We start from the raw sequence: 21,872 nt of genomic DNA, 5'->3' as shown, positions 1-21,872 counted from the left end.
TTATAAAGCCAGCGTCTTGCTACACCTCCTCAAGGTTTCCCTGTTCATGGCTCCATCTGTCCCCGGGGATAATAAAAGATTACATATCCCAATCTGTCCTCCTGCCCTGCACCAGTTTTAAACTTGCTGACAGGTTCAAAGATTAGTTCTACCTCCTCCCCACCTGTCCACCGCCAGCTTCCTGTCCTCACCGCCATGTCGGGTAACACACTGCAACAATACAGCCTCGTTTATAATAATTTTCCTAACATGTGGCATAAAAGCTCATATATTCATGTGTGTATCATGTGTGTCTTATTGAAGACCACCCGTTGGCCCCGGGTGTAAGGGGGGTATCATTTCTGTTATATGGGGAGAGAACTTTAATCCATCGATATAAATATCTCACTGGGATTATATTATAAAGTACAATGAACTCAAAGAGCCTTCATGACACCACCGTGGTGGCGGAATAACCCCGGAAATTCTCCATTACTAGCATACGGCCACATGGAGCGGCAGCAATATGCGCTGCCATACTCTTGTTACCATAAATCAGCTTTGGTTTTGCATGTACAGTTAAGTCCAGAAATATTTGGACAGTGACACAATTTTTGACATTTTAGGTATTTACCGAAACATATTCAGGATACTGTTATATAATCAATTTGGGTTTAAAGTGCAGACTCTCAGCTTCAATTCGAGGGTATTCATATCCTAATTGGAGTAAGGGTTTATGAATTACAGCTCTTTTATATGGAGCTGCCTCTTTTCAAAGGGAATAAAAGTAATTGGACAATTATCTGAAAACTCTTTAATAGGCTATTTTATCATATAATCCATTGTCAAGTTAAGCAGGTAAAAGGTCTGGAGCTGATTCCAGTTGTGGCATTTGCATTTCAAAGCTGTTGCTTTGAACCCACAATATGAAGACAAAGAAGTTTTCAATGGAAGAGAAATAGACCACCATTAGGATGAAAAAAATGAGAAATGTATCAGAGAGATAGCAGAAATGTTAGGAGTGACCAAATCAACAGTTTGGTACAGTCTGCAAAAAACAGAGTACACTGGTGAACTTGAGTAGTAAAAATGGCCTGGACGTCCAAAAAAGACAACAGCGGTGGATGATCACAGATTCCTTTCCATAGTCAAGAAAATCCCTTTCATAACATCCACCCAAGTGAAGAACTCTCTCCAGAAAATCAGTGTTTCAAGTCTTCCATAAAGAGAAGACTTCATGAGAGCAAATACTGATGGTTCACCACAAGGGGAAAACCATTAATCGGCCTTAAAATAGAAAGGCCAGATTAGCTGTCATGCTTGTGGATTGTGTGTCCACTGTGCCACTGACCGGGTACAACCTGGAGGGGCATAACTTAGCGACCACCTGGGTTTTTACTAGAACCCCTGATGATGTGGTTAGATTTGAGCTACAGGTGTATGCTAGGTAGTACTCCAGGACAGATCCCACAGTAGCTGACCCCTAGGGTCAGGTCAAAGGACACAGAGTCCAAGGCAGGACTGGATTCTTGTAGAACAGTAATTAGAGCTGGTTCAGACGGAAAAAGGACAGCACAGGTACTGGATCAGGTACCACCAAAGCAGTTTTAGGTTCAGGTACCGCCCGAGCTGTTTCAGGTTCAGGTACCATCGGAGCAGTTTCAGGTTCAGGTACCACAGGTGGGGTTTCAAGATGAAAGTACAGATTCAGACTAGCCTGGCTCAGGTACATAGGATTGGTACAGGTTTAACTGGACAGGTACAGCGACCTGACAACGGGATAGCAGCTTGCAGATTAACAAAGCACTATTGTTGCTCAGGCACCTCCCAACAAGTGGAGGTGCCTTAAGTACTAACTGCCTCCCAGCTATTGGCTAGGAACTCATTAAGAGTGAGCGTGCTGTCTTTTAAGAGCCCGGAGTGCTCACACTCATGCTCTAAGCGTGCTGCCAGGGGACCTGCGAGGCGTGCGTAGGCCCTGGTACATATAATCTGGAGCAGGGAACTTGGCAGGGTGTCCTGGGCAGTGAGTAAGTTGACGTTCCTGCCGTGAGGGAGGAGCAGAGGCATGCAGGGATGCTGGCATTACATTGGACTTTGCAAAAAGACATTTAAAGAAGCCGCTCAATTCTGGTAAAGCATTCTTTGGACATATGAAACTAAGGTCTGCCAGGATTATATACCTCACCAACAGTTACACCGATGCCTCTACCCTGTGCCAGTCATTACTCTGGTTACCCATCCACACCAGAATCCAGTACAAAACTATTACCCTCATCCACAAAGCACTCCATGGCTCAGCACCACCCTACATCTCCTCCCTGGTCTCAGTCTACCACCCTACCCGTGCTCTCCGTTCTGCTAATGACCTGAGGTTAACATCCTCAATAATCAGAACCTCCCACTCCCGTCTCCAAGACTTTTCACGTGCTTCGCCAATTCTTTGAATGCACTACCCAGGATAACACGATTAATCCCCAATCCCCACAGTTTTTAGCGTGCCCTAAAAACGCATTTGTTCAGACTGGCCTACCGCCTTAACGCATTATTATTTTATTTTATTATTATTATACATTTTTATAGCGCCATTTATTCCATGGCGCTTTACATGTGAATACGGGGCAAATATAGACAAATACATTAAACATGAGCAGATAACAAGGCACACGAGTACATAAGGAGGGAGGACCCTGCCCGCGAGGGCTCACAGTCTGCAGGGGGTGGGTGAGGATACACTAGGAGAGGGAAGAGCTGGCTGTGCGGCTGTTCAGTAGGTTGAGGATCACTGCAGGCTGTAGGCTTGTCGGAAGAGATGAGTCTTCAGGTTCTTTTTGAAGGTTTCTATGGTAGGCGCAAGTCTGATGTGTTGGGGTAGAGAGTTCCAGAGTATGGGGGAAGCACGGGAGAAGTCTTGGATGCGGTTATGGGAAGAAGAGATGAGAGGGGAGTAGAGAAGGAGGTCTTGGGAGGACCGGAGGTCGCGTGTAGGTAGGTACCGGGAGACCATGTCACAGATGTATGGAGGAGACAGGTTGTGGATGGCTTTGTATGTCAGTGTGAGGGTTTTGAACTGGAGTCTCTGGGCGATAGGAAGCCAATGAAGGGCTTGACACAGGGGAGAGGCTGGGGAATAGCGGGGGGACAGGTGGATTAGTCGGGCAGCAGAGTGTAGGATGGATTGGAGTGGTGCCAGAGTGCTAGAGGGGAGTCCAGAGAGTAGGAGGTTGCAGTAGTCGAGGCGGGAGATGATAAGGGCATGCACTAGCGTTTTTGCAGTGTTGCGGTCAAGGAAAGCACGGATCCGGGAAATATTTTTGAGTTTGAGACGACAGGAGGAGGCAAGGGCTTGGATATGTGGCTTGAAAGAGAGGGCAGAGTCGAGGATCACCCCGAGGCATTAACCTAACTATCCCTCTGTGGCCCATTCTTACACTATGGCTGGTCCGAACAACGAAAGCAATTGTTACCATCCACCTCTCGTGTCTCCCCTTTTTCCTATAGATTGTAAGCTTGCGAGCAGGACCCTCACTCCTCTTGGTATCTATTTTGAACTGTGATTTCTGTTATGCTGTAATGTCTATTGTCTGTACAAATCCCTTCTATAATTTGTAAAGCACTGCGGAATATGTTGGCGCTATATAAATAAAATTATTATTATTAAGGTCAACCTGTACAAAAATGGTGGGAAGAAGAAAGTATGGAGTAAACCATGGTGGAGGCAATGTGATGGTGCGGGAATGCATGGCTTCCAATGGCACTGGTACACTACTGTAGTGTTTACTGATGATGTGACTGAAGACAGAAGCAGCTGGATGAATTCTGAAGTGTACATGGCGATACTTTTGCAAAATCAGCTCAGGAGTTATGGAAAGCAGATAAGTGGAATATTCTGTAGTCAATCACCAAATCTCAACCCCATCGAGCAGCATTTCACATGCTTAAGACGAAACGTAAGGCAGAAAGACCCATAGGCAAGCAATAACTAAGGTCAGCTGCAGTAAAGGATAGCTGCAGTATAGTCATCACAAAGGTGGAAATGATGTTTGATGTCGTCCATGGTTTCCAAACTTCAGGCAGCCATTGCTTGCAAAGGATTCTTTACAAAGTATTAAAATGTACATTTTTTATGGTAAAGTTAATTTGTCCAATTATTTTTAACAGGGTTGCCACAAGGAATTTCAGGGCCCAATATCGGCAAAATATTTGGACCCCCTTGAGACTTCGCCCAGGCTCTACCCCAGCTCTGCCTCCAACCCTTGAACCTTGCACAGTCCCATCGCCCACCCTTGGAAATGCTCCACTTTTGCACAGTTTCCTCATGAATCACATATTAACAGTTCCTATCAAACACCAGGTCACTTACATAGCCAGCAGCTTTTGTTTTGCCCCCAAAAAATTTTAAGCCGCCACCACCGCGACAAGGTAGACTCTTTTGGCAGTGCTTCACTCCACTCTAGCCTATCAAACATTTCTAAAAATATCCAATCTTTTTAGATATAGTTTCATTTATTTTTCATTAAGGGAATGTGTTACATACATTTTTGAAAATGACCAATAATACCACATACAAGGGACAAATACGTCACACCATAGCCAGACCACATATTAACGCCACATAGTGACCGAATAATACCACATATAAGGAAGAAATACCAAGACACCATAACCAAATCACGTATTACCACCACATAGTGACTGAATAATACCACAAACAAAAAACAAATACCGCCACACCATGACCAGAACACATATTACCACCACCACATAGTGACTGAATAATAATACATACAAGGAACAGATACTGCCACAACATGGTGACCTAATAATACCACATTGATGGAACACATGCCATCACGCTATGACCAGACCATATATTACCACCACATAGTGACTGAATAATGCCACATAGAAGGGACAAATACCGCTACACCATGATCAAACCACATATTACCACCACATAGTGACTGAATAATACCACATACAAGGAACAAATACTGCCACAACATGACCAGACCACATATTACCACCACATAGTGACCTAATAATACCACATTGATGGAACAAATGCCATCACACCATGACCAGACCATATATTACCAACACATACTAACTGAATAATACCACATACAAGGAACAAATGCCGCCACACCATGATCAGACCACATATTACCACCACATAGTAACCGAATAATACCACATACAAGGAACAAATAGCGCCACACCATGACCAGGCCACTGGCTTCTTGCACGGCAATAGATTTCAACTGAACATGCATCCGAGGCTGCACATTCAGTTACTGAATCTGCAGAATCATGCCCTTGAAGCCCGGTGAACAGAAGCAAAAATAAGGGGGTCCGGACCGAGCTCCCCCTCTTTGCTTCTGCTCACCGGGCCCCATACAGCAGTAAGGGCAGTATTGCCTGATGGCGACCCTTACTTTTGAGCCCCTGAAATGAATAAGCTTTGTAGAAAAATGGTTGCAATTCCTAAACGCACAATATTTTTGTTCAACCCCTTTAATTGAACCTAAAAGTTTCCACTTCAGTTGCATCTCAGTTGTTTTATTTTAAATCCAAAATAGTGGCCTGCAGAGCTGAAATCATAAAGATTGTCTGGACCTAACTGTAATCTGTGTGGTAGAGTTGGGGCAAATCAATTTGCAGGACCCAGACCCACGTCTGCATCATTAATCTGTGGCCTCTGAACTGGAGCCCTGAAAACTGCTTCCGATGTCCCTCAATTGGCGGTTCCTTTTGTTAGTCGGTCCGTGGCAAGATCATTGTTGCGTCATGATCCACCATGGAGATATGAGGCAGTTCTCAGTCAGACCTAGCCTAGGGACTACGGTATGTCCTGCACATCGATTTGCATCAACCCCACCGTACGACCATTAAGAATACCCAAAGAAGTACATTTTTATTGCACCGATTTGCAGTAACATCATATGATTTGCAGCGGCCACCCACCCACCGGCCACTACGTGACTACTAACTCACACTACCCCACCACTCATCTCATCCACTAAAAAAATTTTAAAAAACAATTTTTTTTTACACACATTTCTGAATTTCTGTTTTCTCAACTAAAATAATAATCTAAAAACCTATACAAAAAGTTATACAAGCTTGGTATCTCTGTATTCTCTCATCCATACTAAGGCCAAAATTTCCCCAAATCAGTCAAATACCACTATTTGTCAGTAAACCAGGATTCATCGGCTGTGGATGAATTTACCTTTATAGGGGAACTCCATTGCATTTGGAGGATTACACCAAATCTTCCTGCTCGTTATCACCCTCACAGATATTAATTTACACCTCCATTTGCTACACGTACCCAGATCTGTAAGATATCTTTTTTAAAAAAACATTTTTAGAGTCCATAGCCTGGAGAGGGACAATGGGACAAGCCTTCGGTTCATTGGGACGTCTATTAGAAGACTTTTTTAACCAGTGATGTGAGTGTTATTGTGCCTGAAGAACCTGTGCCCGGGATGCATCTGCTTTCGCTAGTTCCTTTGTACTAGTACCGCTCCATACCTGTACTGATTTCTCACTCTACAGCCCACAAGTCATCACCTCTCCCTTGTGCTGACAGACATTGATGCTGAGGAGTGTATAATTCTGCCCCATACAGTCTACTGTGAGTTCTCTCCACACTGTTTACTGATACACAGTTTGTGTGATTCACCCTCTCTCTCCCCCATGTGCTTTCTTCCCTATCTACAGCCTCTGTGACCTGCACTGTTACTTAGGTTGAATAAAGACCTAGGTCCATCAAGTTCAACCTTTCTCCACCAATTGTACATTTCGTCACTAACCTAGCTGTAACCCGCAATCTTATGTGTATCAAGGAAATCGTCAAGCCTTATAGTGTCTGCCATTACTACCTCCTGTGATCGGCATTCCACATTCTGACTGCTCTAACTGGAAAGAACCCTTTCCTATCTAGCTGTCGGAATGGCCTTTCTTCCACCCGTAATGAGTGCCACCTAGACCTCAGTACAGTCCTTGGAAGGAATAAGTCATGTACCTGTGTTTTGTACTGGCCACACATATATTTATACAGGTAAATGAGATCTCCTCTGAGGCTTTTTTTTCTAAGTTGAACAAGCCCAACTTTTCCAACCTCTCCTCATATGAGAGGCCTTCCATCCCTTTTAATAATCTAGTTGCCCGTTGTTGAACTGATTCTGACTTCTGAATGTCCCTTTTAAAATGTGGAGCCCAAATCTGGATCCAATATTCTAGATGCGGCCTCTCCAGTCATTTATAGAGGGGTAATAATACCCTGGGATCGCGGGATTTTATCTCTGTTTTTATACATCCTAAAATCTTGTTTGCTTTTGCAGCTGCTGCTTGACAGAATATCCAAGTCCTTCTCCTGTTCTGTAGTCCCGAGTATACATATATATTTCTGCAGGTCATCTCTTCTAATGCCCTCAAAGATTTTGCACACTACTGATGTCAGGCTTACCGGACGGTAGTTGCCCAAATCCACCTTCTTACCTTTGGTACCACGTGAGCCAGCCCCCAATCCTGTGGCACCAACCCTGTTACAAGAGAGTCTAAGAGTATGAGATACAGCGATCTGTCAATTATTGAGCTCAGTTCCCTCAGTATCCATGGATGAATGCCATCTGGACCGGGGGATTTGTCAATGTTTAAATTGCTCAGACGTAAATGCACTTTTTTGTGTTTAGTTATATCAGGTTGTGAATTTTGATTTTTGCCTTGTTGAATGATCCCTGCAACAGACAGTTCATTGGTGAACACGGATTATAAGTGCCTGTTTCATATCTCTGCCTTTTCTTTGTCATGGTCGAAAATGTTCCAGAAAATGAAGTATTTCTCTCAAAAAAATTCTTGCAATTACACGGGTTTTGTTATACTCATGTTTATTTCATTTGTGTGTATTGGAACAGCACAAAAAAACAGAGAAAAAAAAGCAAATTGGACATAATTTCACACAAAACCCCAAAAATGGTCCGGACAAAATTGTTGACGCCTTTCCAAAATATGGCAAAAAGCATATTTCAAACATGTGATGCTCGTTCAAATTCACCTGTGGCACATAACTGAACAATATGAAAATCACACCTGAAGCTAGATAAAAAAGGGAGAAGTTGACACAATCTTCGCATTGTGTGTCTATGTGTGCCACACTAAGCATGGAGAGCATAAAGAGGAAAGGAGAACTATGTGAGGACTTGAGATCCAACACTGTTGAAAAATATTAACAATCTCAAGGTTACAAGTCCATCTCCAGAGATCTTGATGTTCCTTTGTCCACGGTGCGCAACATAACCAAAAAGTTAACAAACCATGGCACTGTAGCTAATCTCCCTGGACATGGACGGCAGAGAAAAATTGATGGAAGATAGCAACGCAGGATAGTTCGGATGGTGGTTAAGTAGCCCCATCAAGTTCCAAAGAAATTCAAGCTGTCCTGCCTTCTTAGGTTGCATCAGTGTCAGCGCAAATTATCCGTTGACAATTGAATTAAATGAAATGCTATGGCAGGAGACTTAGGAGGACCTCACTGCTGACAGACATAAAAAAGCTAGGCAAAAAAAAAGGGAAAAAGCCAGCACTGCTTATGGTCAGAACGCAATAACTGAAGTGCAATTGCACATAAATTCTAACTGTATTTCAAATATGAGACATTTAGCAAACAATTGATCAATTCTTTGAGCTACCCCGCCACTTCACGGCAATCTCATAATGGGGCAGTCCTAATCTTCGTATTTTATTTACGTTGTGCCATTATGGCCTCCTGAATGTATAAAGAGTATAAAAAAAAAAAAAAAGGACCACATTAAATGCGAACTGTACCTGGAGCATTTTCAGAATCACTCCCTTGGTGCCAGGAAAGGCAAGCGCAGGTAAAGGCCGATCAGGTCCAGTGCGGACATTTCAGATCTGGCTTCCACACTGCCAAACCCGCACCAAAGATGAAGGGTGAGACACAGGTGCACAATTAACTTGAGCCTGAGGCGGGGCAGGGCTGCTGTGTGTGTGCACAGCAGCCTATCAATCACAGTGAACACAGAAAGAATGGCGCACATAACCCAGCGTGCGCGGCAACAGTGGTGGTCAGCCACATACCAATGCAAAGCAAAAAAAAAGGGAAAAAGCCAGCACTGCTTATGGTCAGAACGCAATAACTGAAGTGCAATTGCACATAAATTCTAACTGTATTTCAAATATGAGACATTTAGCAAACAATTGATCAATTCTTTGAGCTACCCCGCCACTTCACGGCAATCTCATAATGGGGCAGTCCTAATCTTCGTATTTTATTTACGTTGTGCCTCAGCCTGTCTCACCCTTCATCTTTGGTGCGGGTTTGGCAGTGTGGAAGCCAGATCTGAAATGTCCGCACTGGACCTGATCGGCCTTTACCTGCGCTTGCCTTTCCTGGCACCAAGGGAGTGATTCTGAAAATGCTCCAGGTACAGTTCGCATTTAATGTGGTCCTTTTTTTTAATGCATTCAGGAAGCCATAATGGCACAACGATTAGGACTGCCCCATTATGAGATTGCCGTGAAGTGGCGGGGTAGCTCAAAGAATTGATCAATTGTTTGCTAAATGTCTCATATTTGAAATACAGTTAGAATTTATGTGCAATTGCACTTCAGTTATTGCTTTCTGACCATAAGCAGTGCTGGCTTCTTCCCTTTTTATTTTTGATAAAAAAGCTAGACTGCAGTTTGCCAAAATGTATGTGAGTAAGCCAAAACTCTTCTGGGAAAGTGTCTTGTGGACAGATGAGACCAAGATAGAGTTTTTTGGTAAAGCACATCATTCTACTGTTAGCCAAAAACAGAATGAGGCCTACAAAGAAAAGAACACCGTACCTACAGTCAAATATGGTGGGGTTCAAAGTTGTTTTGAGGTTGTTCTGCTGCTCTGGCACTGGGTGCCTTGACTGTGTGCAAGGCATCATGAAATCTGAAGATTACCAAAAGATTTTGGGTCACAATGAAGTGCCTAGTGTCAGACAGCTGGGATTGTGTCCTAGTTCATGGGTCTTCCAGCAGGACAATGACCACAAACATTCTTCAAGAAGCACCCAGAAATGGATGAGGTTTTGTGTGAAATTATGTCCAATTTGCCTTCTTTTCTCGGTTTTTTTTTTTGCTTTGTTCCAGTACACACAAAGGAAATAAACATAAATATGAAAAAACGTGTGTAATTGCAATAATTTCTGGGATAAATACTTCATTTTCTGGTGCAATTTCGAGGGTGCCAACACTTTTGGCCATAACTACACATGCGCCCAAAACTGTCCAAAATATTCTATATTCTGTCGCGATTTGGGCACTTTTGATTCATCCCATGATGTATTTGTCTTTGCAGTAGCTGCCTGACATTGGTTGCAAAAGCTAAGTTTACTTTCCAGCAATATCCCCAAGCCTCTGGTTTGTTAATTATTAGACATTCACTAATGATCGTCATCCATTGTAATAATTCCTATTGAATGTGGTTATGATCTGAAAGGGGGGGGGGGAAGCTTTTGTTTTGCTGCCCAATTTGGATGTAAGAGAAGAATGTAATTAATAGAAGGTTGATTTAAAAAAAAAAAAAAAAACACCATAAACAAACTGCTATTTTCCTATTTTCAAGAGTTTGTTCCTTAATTAAAAGTGGTTACCCAGAATCCCCTGCATATCCCGGGCATCTGTCATCCTTTATTGCAGAACCTATTTGTCATGTTGCCGGGATAGGTAATCCCTCCTAATTCAGTTACCAATCTGCTGGGGGAGCACAGAGCGTAAGAGGATTGAGACATTTGCTAAATTAGATAAGTCAAACTAACGTATAGGGACAGAGGGGTTCAGGGGGGTCTAGGGCAGCGCCAGCGTGTAATTCTGACCGGCAACAAGTCCAAAAAGACAGCGGGGTATATTTCATTGGTTGTGTTATCATTGTGTCGCCAAGTAAAGCACACGTGCCGTAAGTCATGTCGTATATAGCAATTATGTGAAATTTTATTTTGCAGCCCCCACAAGCCCCCTGACCGGCTGGGGTCTTACTATGTAGTGCCATGTCCATTCCATATATGCCAATACGGTTATTTCTGCAGCGGGTGAATGACTTAAAAACCCTAAAAGTGCGAGAGCGTATAAATAGGACGTACGCTGTGCAGTTTTTGATGGGATAGTACACCGACAGCAAAGTGACCCATGTTATTCCATGGGACTGTTCGGATGAACGATTTTCGTGACTCGCCCATTCAAGTCTATGGGTGCGCAAAAAAAAAATCAGATCCCAAAAAGAACACCAATTTTTACAGATGCATTGCGATTATTAATCTAGAAAACTGTATTTGATCACGTACATATTTTTTTTAATGAAGATTTATAAGACACTTGGATGTAAAGAAGAAACATGGATGAAAATTGTCCGAATGTCCGGGATGATTTTTCCTACTCTCATCTGCAAAATTTAATTTTTCCAACAGATTTCTGGAGCAAACTGGTGAATCGGTGCTTTAGCCCAATGTTTTGTCTTTCAGAGTCTGAAAATGGGTGGGTAGATGGATGGAGTTCCTTACAACTAGTCCCCTCCACCCAGGGCTGTGGAGTCGGAGTCATGGAGTCGGAGCCCATTTTGGTGGAGTCGGTGTCATGGAAATTGAGGAGTTGGAGTCAGAGTCGGAGGTTTGGCTTACCGACTCCACAGCCCTGGCAGAGCTGTGAAGTCAGAGTTGTGGAGTCGGAGCTCATTTTGGTATAGTCAGAGTCGGTGTCATGGAAATTGAGGAGTCGGAGTTGGAGGTTTGGCTTACCGACTCCACAGCCCTGCTTCCACCACATCTGCCCTTCTATGTGTTCTTCACTATGCCGCAGTGCAACATTCAGGACCATAACCCTGCCACTACATCATAGTCCAGCTCTGCTCATTTTTCCTTCCAACGAATTATCTCCTTAATATGTTCTTGTCACTGGTTTTAATGTTATGGCTGGTCATCATATACCGTAGTGGCGTTATATAATGTTTTCCTGTTCGATCGGGGCCTTGGCTGTTGACGCCGTTTATTAGTTAGTTTATGTGACCGGCCCATTCACCTTTGTTTTCACAGCAATTGCACAATCATCTTAAACCCGGTAATCCTAAGCAGCTGATTTCCCCTAATTCTTATTTTCTTCCGAAAAACAACCGTGTTTACTGCACCGACCAGGAATCTGACAAATATCTGCACAGCTAATTGGAAGTCAACCAAATTTTGGAGGAAAGGACATTAAATTAGGAGCGGTTGGTAGGAGCTGCTCAGAATAGTAGCTTAGCCGAGCCCTGTGCCATGTACTTACTGCCTATGGGATCACATGCCGCTGACGAGGAGAGGCCATGTACAACCCATAGACAACATGGCGTATAACAATATGTAAAACGAGACACGAATGGCATCATCATATCATTCCACAAATGGCCCATCAAATTTGAGGACATCGTCCTTTATAGGATAGATGGATGGATGTATGAGTGAGTGAGTGAGTGGATGGTTGGTTTGGGCGAGTAGATGAGTGGGTGGATGGATGGGTCTATGAGTGAGTGAGTGAGTGGATGAATGGATGGGTTGATATGCAGATGAGTGAATGGATGGGTGTATGGGTGAGTGGATGGATGGGTTGGTATGCAGGTGAGTGGATGAGTTGATGGATGGATGGATGGGTGTATGGGTGAGTGAGTGTATGGATGGGTCGGTGTGTGTATGAGTGCATGCATGGGTGGGTAGATGGATGATGGATGGGTGTATGGGTGAGTGAGTGGATGGATGGGTTGGTATGCAGGTGAGCGGATGAGTGGATGGATGGGTGTATGGGTGAATGAGTGTATGGATGGGTCGGTGTGTGTATGAGTGCATGCATGGGTGGGTAGATGGATGATGGATGGGTGTATGGGTGAGTGAGTGGATGGATGGGTTGGTATGCAGGTGAGTGGATGAGTGGATGGATGGATGGCTGTATGGGTGAGTGAGTGGATGGATGGGTTGGTATGCAGGTGAGTGGATGGATGGGTGTATGGGTGAATGAGTGTATGGATGGGTCGGTGTGTGTATGAGTGCATGCATGGGTGGGTAGATGGATGATGGATGGCTGTATGGGTGAGTGAGTGGATGGATGGGTTGGTATGCAGGTGAGTGGATGAGTGGATGGATGGATGGCTGTATGGGTGAGTGAGTGGATGGATGGGTTGGTATGCAGGTGAGCGGATGAGGGGATGGATGGGTGTATGGGTGAGTGAGTGTATGGATGGGTCGGTGTGTGTATGAGTGCATGCATGGGTGGGTAGATGGATGATGGATGGGTGTACGGGTGAGTGGAAGGATGGGTCTGTGTGGGTGAGTGGCTGAGTGGATGGATAAGTGTGTGAGTGAATGGATGGATAGGTCTGTATGTAGGTAAGTGGATTACTGGATGGATGGATAGATGAGTGGACGGGTGGATGAGTGGATGGATGAATGAGTGGGTGGATGGGTGCGTCAGTGGATGGATAGGTCTGTGTGTGGGTGAGTTGATGGGTGAATAGATAGATAAATATGTATGAAATGAATAAACAGATCGATACATAGATGCATAAATAGAAGGATATGAAAATTAGCCTAATGTATATTGGAGCTTCCTGACTTTTCCCCAACGACAGAATTCTGGGAAATGGGAGTTCAAACATCTAATCTTTTGTTCCCAATGATAAATGTCTGGCAGCAGCTTATCCGTCTTGGTCCAGATATACTGACCGATAATCAGCAAACGAGTATTCAAAAGAACGCTTGTTCCTGATGGTCAGCCCATGTTGTCAATCAACAGACAAAAGAGCAACACACTCATCTGTCAGCCGATCAGGGCCATTTAATCATTTTTGTCGGCAAGTTGTGTGTCAACGATCTTCAACCTGTGGCACTCCATGCCTTGACAGCCAACAGCTGGAAAGCTACAAATTGGAGTCTACTTCTGTATGGGGACAGAGCAGTCCTATTATCGGTCAGTCTTACCCATACATTTTTGTCAGCTCGGGTGAACAGGGCCATAAATGAGCACGGATCCACTTTCATATAGTCAATTATCGCTCATGTACGGGAAGCAATGGGCCATAACATGCGCTGAGCGTGTAGACCTATGATGGATTTCGGAAACATAGCCTTGGGTCAAAGAAGCCTTTGAGGATATTAAAAAAAGTAATATAGGATTACAGAAGAAATCTAACACCTTCCTCATCTCCAGATAAAAAACATTACTTGGTTCAACGACTGATCTCCAGAAATCTACTAGACCCAACTTTATTATTATCCTTTTTTATTACACCCAAGAAACACATCTAGGAAGCCATGACATGAATGTACCATGACATCTTCATCTGGCACAGAATCTCTAGTCCAACTACTTTTACAGTAAAGAATCCCACTGACATAGTAACCTTCTTCCCTCTAGATGTAGAAGATGTCCCCTTTTTATACAGTAGTTACAATCCTGGGTACAAATGGTTCCTTTTATTTATCACTGAGGTCAGTGCAGGGTTTGATCTATGTACAGATAGTAATATAGTATTTAAGACTTGAAAAAAAAAGCTTCTGCGATGTTGATCCAGAAAAAAAGCAAAAACATCCATGAAGCAACAGACATTTTCCTTAAAAATATCATGATGGCTCCAAATTATGGGATCAATGACTGATCTCCGGAAATCTAGTAATGTATTAGTATACCCAATAAACAGATCCTGACAGCTCCTTACCTCTTTTTAGTGAATTTACCATGACAAATTTGTCTGGTACTGCTTTAACAGTAAAGAATCTGATCTATGATTATTTAGAAAACTTCTTTCCTAAGGGTGCAGGAGATGTCTCCCTGTCCTAGATATAAATAATGGAGACCTCTTTATACACATTTTATATTTTTAAGCATCATTACTAGATCAGCGCCCTGAGCCATATTTTTTTCCCAAGTTAGAAAACACACATTTTGATCGTCTTTCTTGGCACTGTAGTGCGCCCGTTCCATTACCATAGGGTACCACAGGGCTCTGTCCTGGGCCCTGTGTTGTTCAACTTCTTTATCAATGATTTAGATGAAGGAATTGAGGGTAAACTGATTAAATTTGCTGATGACACAAAGCTAGGCGGGATAGCTATTACTGGAGAAGAAATGATTCAAAAAGATCTAAACAAACTGGGGCAGCAACTAACAGAATGGTTTTTAACACGGAGAAATGAAAAGTCTTACATCTGGGCATGGAAAATGAGAAAATCATATACAGAATGGGAGGAATAGAACTAAGCAACAGCACGTGTGAAACAGACTTGGGTATACTAATAGATCACAGGCTGCACATGAGTCAACAGTGTGATGCAGCAGCAAAAAAGGCAAACACAGTTCTAGGATGTATTAACAGAAGCACAGAGTCTAGATCTCATCAAGTAATTATTCCCCCTCTCCTTGGTCAGGATTGTCATCTCTTGGCCAAAGTGTACAGTGGTTACAAACAACGTCTCTCGTGCTGGAGGGTCCTTCTTGTCCTACTTTACACAGACAGCCCATTTTTTTGGATAAGGTCACTGTGTAATGCTTTGTTTTTCCTATGGTGGCGCTGTAAGGTAATTGCAAAATCCTGATGAAACGACCATTCACACACCGACCGTCCATGGCAGTTGCCTAGTATTAAACATGCACACGGATAAGACTTGTGCCAGTCACACACATTCATATAGTGCACCATGCCTATTAGTGACTATTATAACCTTGGTTATTTCCAGTAGACAAGAACACACACAGACTGGTTTGACATATTTTAATAATATCGCACACAGGTTTTTTTTGTTTTTTTTTGTCCTTTCCAAATAACAATAGTTAATATTAATATAACAGTTCTATGGGGGGAAAGGGGAACTCTTCTCTTAGGAAATCTGGGTGGCAGTCGACACACAAGCTATTACATAGCACTACGATAATAAAGAACAATTTAAAAAAAAAAAGAACGAAAGCTGGATACACAGAGACACGTTTCTTCTTCCAGTGGAACGTTTTCGAATGGGCCGTGGTCATTTTTATTTATTTTTTTATAAAATAAATTAATGTTCAATTAAACATAATATACGGTAACAAAACCCGTTTAGGCTTATGTCACGCGACTTGGCTCTTTCATCGTGACCACAGCAAGTCTGGCATTTTAGACTAAGGGGAAAGGGCGTAAAGATCAATGAACACAGGACAGTTTCAGTTTATGGATCATGGCAATATGAAGTAACCGATTTGCCAAAATTATTGCCAACTATGGACAAGGAGGTGCCAAAGCATGTGGTCCACGTACTGATTTCTTGGGGTGACACCAACATACCAGTCGGCCTTGGTTAGATACAAGGCTAGGATGGAAAAAATGAGCCTAGCTAAGGTTTTGCAAACCAAATGTCGTAATAGGTATATTAACTGCAGCTTTCGACATTTTCTAGTTTGCCGAAATAGAATTAATGTGATTTTAGAGAAAGTTTGCTTTAAACTCTTGGCAGAACCAAGTTTGGTGAAATTTATTCTCTGGGAGTGAAATTAAGGTAGCCACGTTCTGCTCTTGTATGTCATGAATCATGATGCTTAATAGTCAAAAACAAAGCAAACGAAAAAAACCTAGCAGACAATAACCAGAAGCTATGATTACCCTAATTCAAAGTGCTTTTATATCTCCGATCATAGTCTATTACCGAAGAACGTGATCTGCAACCAGAGAGGAGAGCGATACAAGTCCATTTCTAGGTGCAAACTCTCAGTCCGTAGTTTGTTTGTTTTTCTTTCGCCAACGATGAGACTTTGACTTTTTCAAAGTTTGTCCATTCTGGTTTCTTCCCACGGTTGTACTTTTAGACTTAGGGCTGGTAAAGTCCTCAAACTGCTTTACAAGACCTGAAATTTCCATGAACTTTGGTCCTTATAATCAAGGCAGTCAGTGGCATTGAAATTAAGTTTCCAAGAAGCAGTTTGGTCCTTGTAGTCTAAGCAATCCACTGAAGTGAACCCAAGGCTGGAAGCTCCATATCCCTGGGCAGAGAGAGATGCAGGTGACTGGCTGAGGTGGCTACCCATTGTTGGAGTGGAAATGGGGCTCAGTGTGGCTCCTGGAGCGGATAGCTGTGGGTGCATGGGTGATAGGTAGGAGCTACAGTCCAGGCCAGTGAAGTAAGATGAGGATCCTCCATAGCTCTGGGTGTAGGCTGGAGCTTGACTGTAGGTCATGGGATATCCAGCTGATCTTTGCATACAGGGAGTGGTGGCAGCAGATAAGGGATCTGGAATGGGAGATATTGAAGCTGGACTCCATATGGAGACTGTGGCACTAGCTGAAGAGCTTGGGGTCACTGCTGTGCCAGGTGGCGGAGGACTATACTGTCCATTGGTGCTGGCTTCCGAGTTAGTCTCTCTTGCTGGAGAAGTCTTCTTCTTGGCAGGACGTGGTTTGGCCTGTCCACTGCTCTGCTGCTGTTGCTGGCGACATTTGGCTCTTCTGTTCTTAAACCACACCTTCAGAAATAAACAAAAATTACAATAATGTAAAGAAAGTTGTGCCAAAATTATAGCATGAGTAATCGGTCAAGCATCATCAATTGACTTGGGTCAAAGGACAATCTTGTGCCAGTCAAAGGGTCCTCCTGCATGACTAGTCACGGGTCAACTAAGATTTGGGTTTCTTTGGAAAAAGAGAATCTTGTGCCAGTCTAAATGACCCCATACAAATAGACTAATGTTGGCTGAACCCGCCGATGGGTTTGGACAAAGTTCTACTGTGTATGAGGGCATCGGCCAACTCATGGTTGGGAGAGATGCTGAACACGCCTGTCCGATTCAGGACTGTAGATCACACTGTTCTACCGGAGATAAGCCCTGAACGCTCGGATAACTGAGTGCTTCTGTGTATGGCAGTGTCGGCTGAAATGGCTGTTGGCCGAATGATCGGCTGAAGCATCATTTCACTGACTGTCATCTAATGTGTATGGCCTGCCTAAAGGTCCACATGTGTGAATAGTCATCATGAGTCAACTAAAACTTGCGTTTCATCTAGTGGAAGATTAAAGGCCAATGGATGTAAGAAGATGTAGGAAAATCCAAGAGGACCATATTGGGTGCAACAATGGGACCCAGATATCCTTATACTTGACCCAAGTTCTTGCAGAATCAATATTAATTCACCAACACTAGTATGTAATAAATGTTTTTACCTGTACCCGGGATTCTGGGAGATTTATCTTTAAGGCCACCTCTTCCCTCATGAAGATATCAGGATAGCGAGTCTTTGCAAACAAAGCTTCCAAAATATCCAGCTGTGCCCTTGTAAATGTAGTCCTCTCCCTTCTCTGTTTCCTTGGAGTGGCTGATGATAGAAAATACAGAGGTAGAACCAAAGCAAATTTCATCTAACAAGCTCATATTAATGAAATGCAAAAAAAATAACGTATTAAAGCAACTATAATAAACATCCAACGAAAAACTGTTTTAAAAAATAAGTGTATGTTCGAAACTATTTCCCTGCAGGCCGGGTATTTGCTAGCACTCTTGATAAGGCCTGTCGCTACAGGCTACATTTATGGCAAAATGTAATATCGAAAATGTGACTTGCCCAATTGAAGATACATAAAATAAGTAAATCATTAAAAAAATTATTTGCCCAGGTTATAATGTGCTTTTGTATGGATCAACTCGGCTTTTAAGTGTAAAAATTACACTCAATTGAGTTTTATAAAAAAAATTTAACTCTTTCAATGTTAGGCAAAATTAGAATAAGTGGGATAAAAGGATAATATATCAGCTAAATAAGTAGATATTAGCATAATTTGCTCATTTTCTAACCTCAGGCCATCACCACACAAGATCAGCTTATCGTTTCTACTTTATCAACATTTTTAATACAGATATATTTGTAAATCAGCTATGGTAATAATTAAAAAAAAAGTCTAAAAAATATTAGCTTAAAATATTTTTAGTTAAAAAAAAGTCATAATATATATAAAGTAGGTACTAAAGAATAAAAACAAAACAGAAAAAAAAAAACTTACTTGGATATCCCACAGCGGAGTGTAATAAATCCATTCCCGTTCCAGCTAGCGTCAGCCCATTGACTGCGTAATGTGGCTGTTTAATGTAGGACATCATCGCAGTACTTCAGGTTCCGGAGACCGGAGCTACCCTGGAGAAAGTTTGGTCTTGAAGACAAGACCCTTTATAGATCCTTCACTTTGGAAATATCTTGGGTGAACAAAAGTTCTTTTTTTTTTTTTTTAGATGATCCTGAAAATCAGAAGTATGAAAGATGAAGTTGTCTTCTCCAGAAGTCCACAAAGCGAGTTTAAACTCCGACATCCAAGACCAAGCCTTCTAAGCCCAGGTGAGGCCAATATTTGCTTTAAAAGCTCCCCCTCCAGACCACTAACTAATTAAATCAAAGATTTGAAGGGACTCTCCACCCACTGCCCACCTCCCCCGTTACTCTCCAACACAGAGTTTGGGTGGAGACTTTGCAAGAATTTGGGAAACCAAGAATCGAAGACCAAGGCATTAAACTATATAGTAATTAGATAGTTTGCTTTTTTCTTCTGTTTGGCCAAGATTTATTGGGTTGTCAAAGGTCTCAAATTAAAATATCACCTCGAAAATAAGGTCTACCTATCAACAATCTACGTAGGGTCCTTCTACGTGAACCCAACGCCCAATGTTTTTTATCTTTTTGTTTTACAAAAATAGGGTAAGGTACGTGTTCTTGATAAATAATATGTAAAGTTAGGTATTTGTGGTCTCCAAGAACATGACCAGACTTTCTACAAAAGAATCCCCATTGTCCATAATGCATTATAGAGTAGAATACAACAAATGCTAAATAAAAAGACCCAATGAGGCCAAAGCCATTGATAGTCAAATGCCCCTCCTTACAGAGCGTTCCCCAGGGGGGTAATGACATAGGACAATGGTCTCACATAGAGGTCTTGGAGATACAAAGGGATTTATTTAACATGGGGAAAATAGGTGAGGTGTCCCCAGCTAATATCCTATTACACTTTTTTGTTTGGCCTTCAATGACAATCTCGGAGGGTGTGTTAATACTGTGCTAATTGGGTAAACACAGAGTGAGAGATCTGTAGGCCAACTTCATCAGAATCACATCTGGTAGAGAATATTCCTAAACGATCCCTCCGACCACCTATGGGCATGTCCCCCCCGGGGAGTCTGTAGCTATATTTAGGCAGATAGGAATAATAGCCCAGGAGATCTGTGTATATCCACAAGTTAATAGGACTGCAATAAACTACTCAACGGGTGTCAATGATACTTATTAACTGTCTCAAGATCCTCACAACCAGCGCGTTTCGCTATCGGATCTACAGCATTATCTTTAGTCATTAGTGTATTAGGCAATGTTTAATGATTGTGGGAAATTACCAGGTTTTTTTTGGATCACTTTAAATTTTGATTAATGGTTTCCCCTATTTTAAATATCATATACGTGAATAAGATAAAAGCACAGATGCGCCCAACAAACAAGACTATATAAAAATGCAATAAAAATATTTAAATTAATTTTTGGTACATGGAAGACATTAATAGCTATAATTAGGATATAGCCCGGTGTCTATTAGTGGAGCTTGTTTAAGATAGATAGAGATAGATAGATGATATATAGATAATGGATAGATAGATAGATAGATAGATAGATAGAGGTGATAGATAATAGATAGATAGATGATAGATAGATAGATAGATAGATAGATAGATAGATAGATAGATAGATAGATGGATAGATAATACATAGATAGATAGATAGTAGATGATATATAGATAATGGAAAGATAGATAATAGATAGATAATAGATAGATAGATGATAGATAGATAGATAGATAATAGATGATATATAGATAATGGAAAGATAGATAGGTAAATAATTATAATTAGATATTTATAGATAAATAGACAGATATGAGATAGATGGCGTTGATATTAATAAGTATATGAGATATGACACAGATGGATGATACATAGATGTGGGACCTGCATATTTCAGTATAACCATATGAGAGGCGGTGACCCCACAGGTATCAGCCCTGGTTCCTCAGACCTGATTGATCAGTGTGGTCCCATCAGATGTATTCGCTCCGGTGGTAGGGTCCAGGAGATTCACTTACACCCTCATTAACACCTCCACTTAGGTAATTACTTCCAGGGAATGGTTGTGTGCAGCAATCTCATCAGGATATCCAGGCGATGGACAATGATGTCCTATTCCATCCCGATCACTGACATGAGGGGGCAGGAGTCAGAGCCGCTAATGATGACTATAAGGTACAATATACAATGTTTGTGAAGTGCTCGTGGTACAATCATGTCCAGAAGAACTGTGCTAAAATATATCCTCTATAAAGCCTGGGGCAATAGCAAAAGGAGGGTGGGTAAATGCGGCATGCTACCCTGCTCAGGATATATATATATATATAAAGGGTTAGGAAAACTATTGCCGGATATCTATAGTTATCTGCAATCTTTGGTTCTCCAGCCATTGTGCAACTACTACTCCCAGCATTCCCTAACCTACCACTGCTCTATCATCATAGACTATTAGTATATCTGACCAACACCAGATACTTATTATAATAACTCTGTGGTTTAATATATTCTGGGACTGGATTTCTATGGGATCAGTAAAGATCCTCTGCTGTACGACCGCTGCTCCTAGGCCCTGACCGGCCGGTGCTCAGATGTAGATGGCTGTGGTCGGACGGCACTTATACCAATAAATAGTGTCGTCCTCCCTATCTGCTGTAACGAGGCCATGCTTTGGGTTCCTGTAAATCCTCACTGAGCAGGAGAACATTCCACTAGTCGCCCATCAACACAACATTTTTATAGGAGATTAACTTAGTGT

At 42.2% G+C, this 21,872-nt stretch overlaps 1 protein-coding gene across 2 annotated transcripts in view; it reads right to left on the bottom strand.

Annotated features, from left to right (window-relative positions):
• Positions 1-15,754: 15,754 nt before the first annotated feature.
• LOC138661730 (homeobox protein otx5) overlaps positions 15,755-21,872 on the bottom strand; it is a 13,298-nt gene continuing 7,180 nt past the window's right edge. The window contains exons 3-6 of one of the 2 annotated variants that reach the window (XM_069746614.1): positions 21,069-21,285; positions 19,017-19,248; positions 18,183-18,334; positions 15,755-17,487 (exon numbers count right to left, since the gene is read on the bottom strand). In XM_069746614.1, coding sequence (XP_069602715.1) covers positions 16,864-17,487; positions 18,183-18,334; positions 19,017-19,113 — 873 coding nt within the window. In that variant the 5' untranslated portion in view covers positions 19,114-19,248; positions 21,069-21,285 and the 3' untranslated portion in view covers positions 15,755-16,863. The remainder of the gene's footprint in view (positions 17,488-18,182; positions 18,335-19,016; positions 19,249-21,068; positions 21,286-21,872) is intronic. The other variant, XM_069746615.1, reaches the window with a different exon arrangement.

Source organism: Ranitomeya imitator, chromosome 2, assembly GCF_032444005.1.
Source record: "Ranitomeya imitator isolate aRanImi1 chromosome 2, aRanImi1.pri, whole genome shotgun sequence".
Taxonomy (NCBI): Eukaryota; Metazoa; Chordata; class Amphibia; order Anura; family Dendrobatidae; genus Ranitomeya; species Ranitomeya imitator.
The sequence above is the reverse complement of the archived record's forward strand: the minus strand, read 5'-3'. Positions and strand labels throughout refer to the sequence as shown.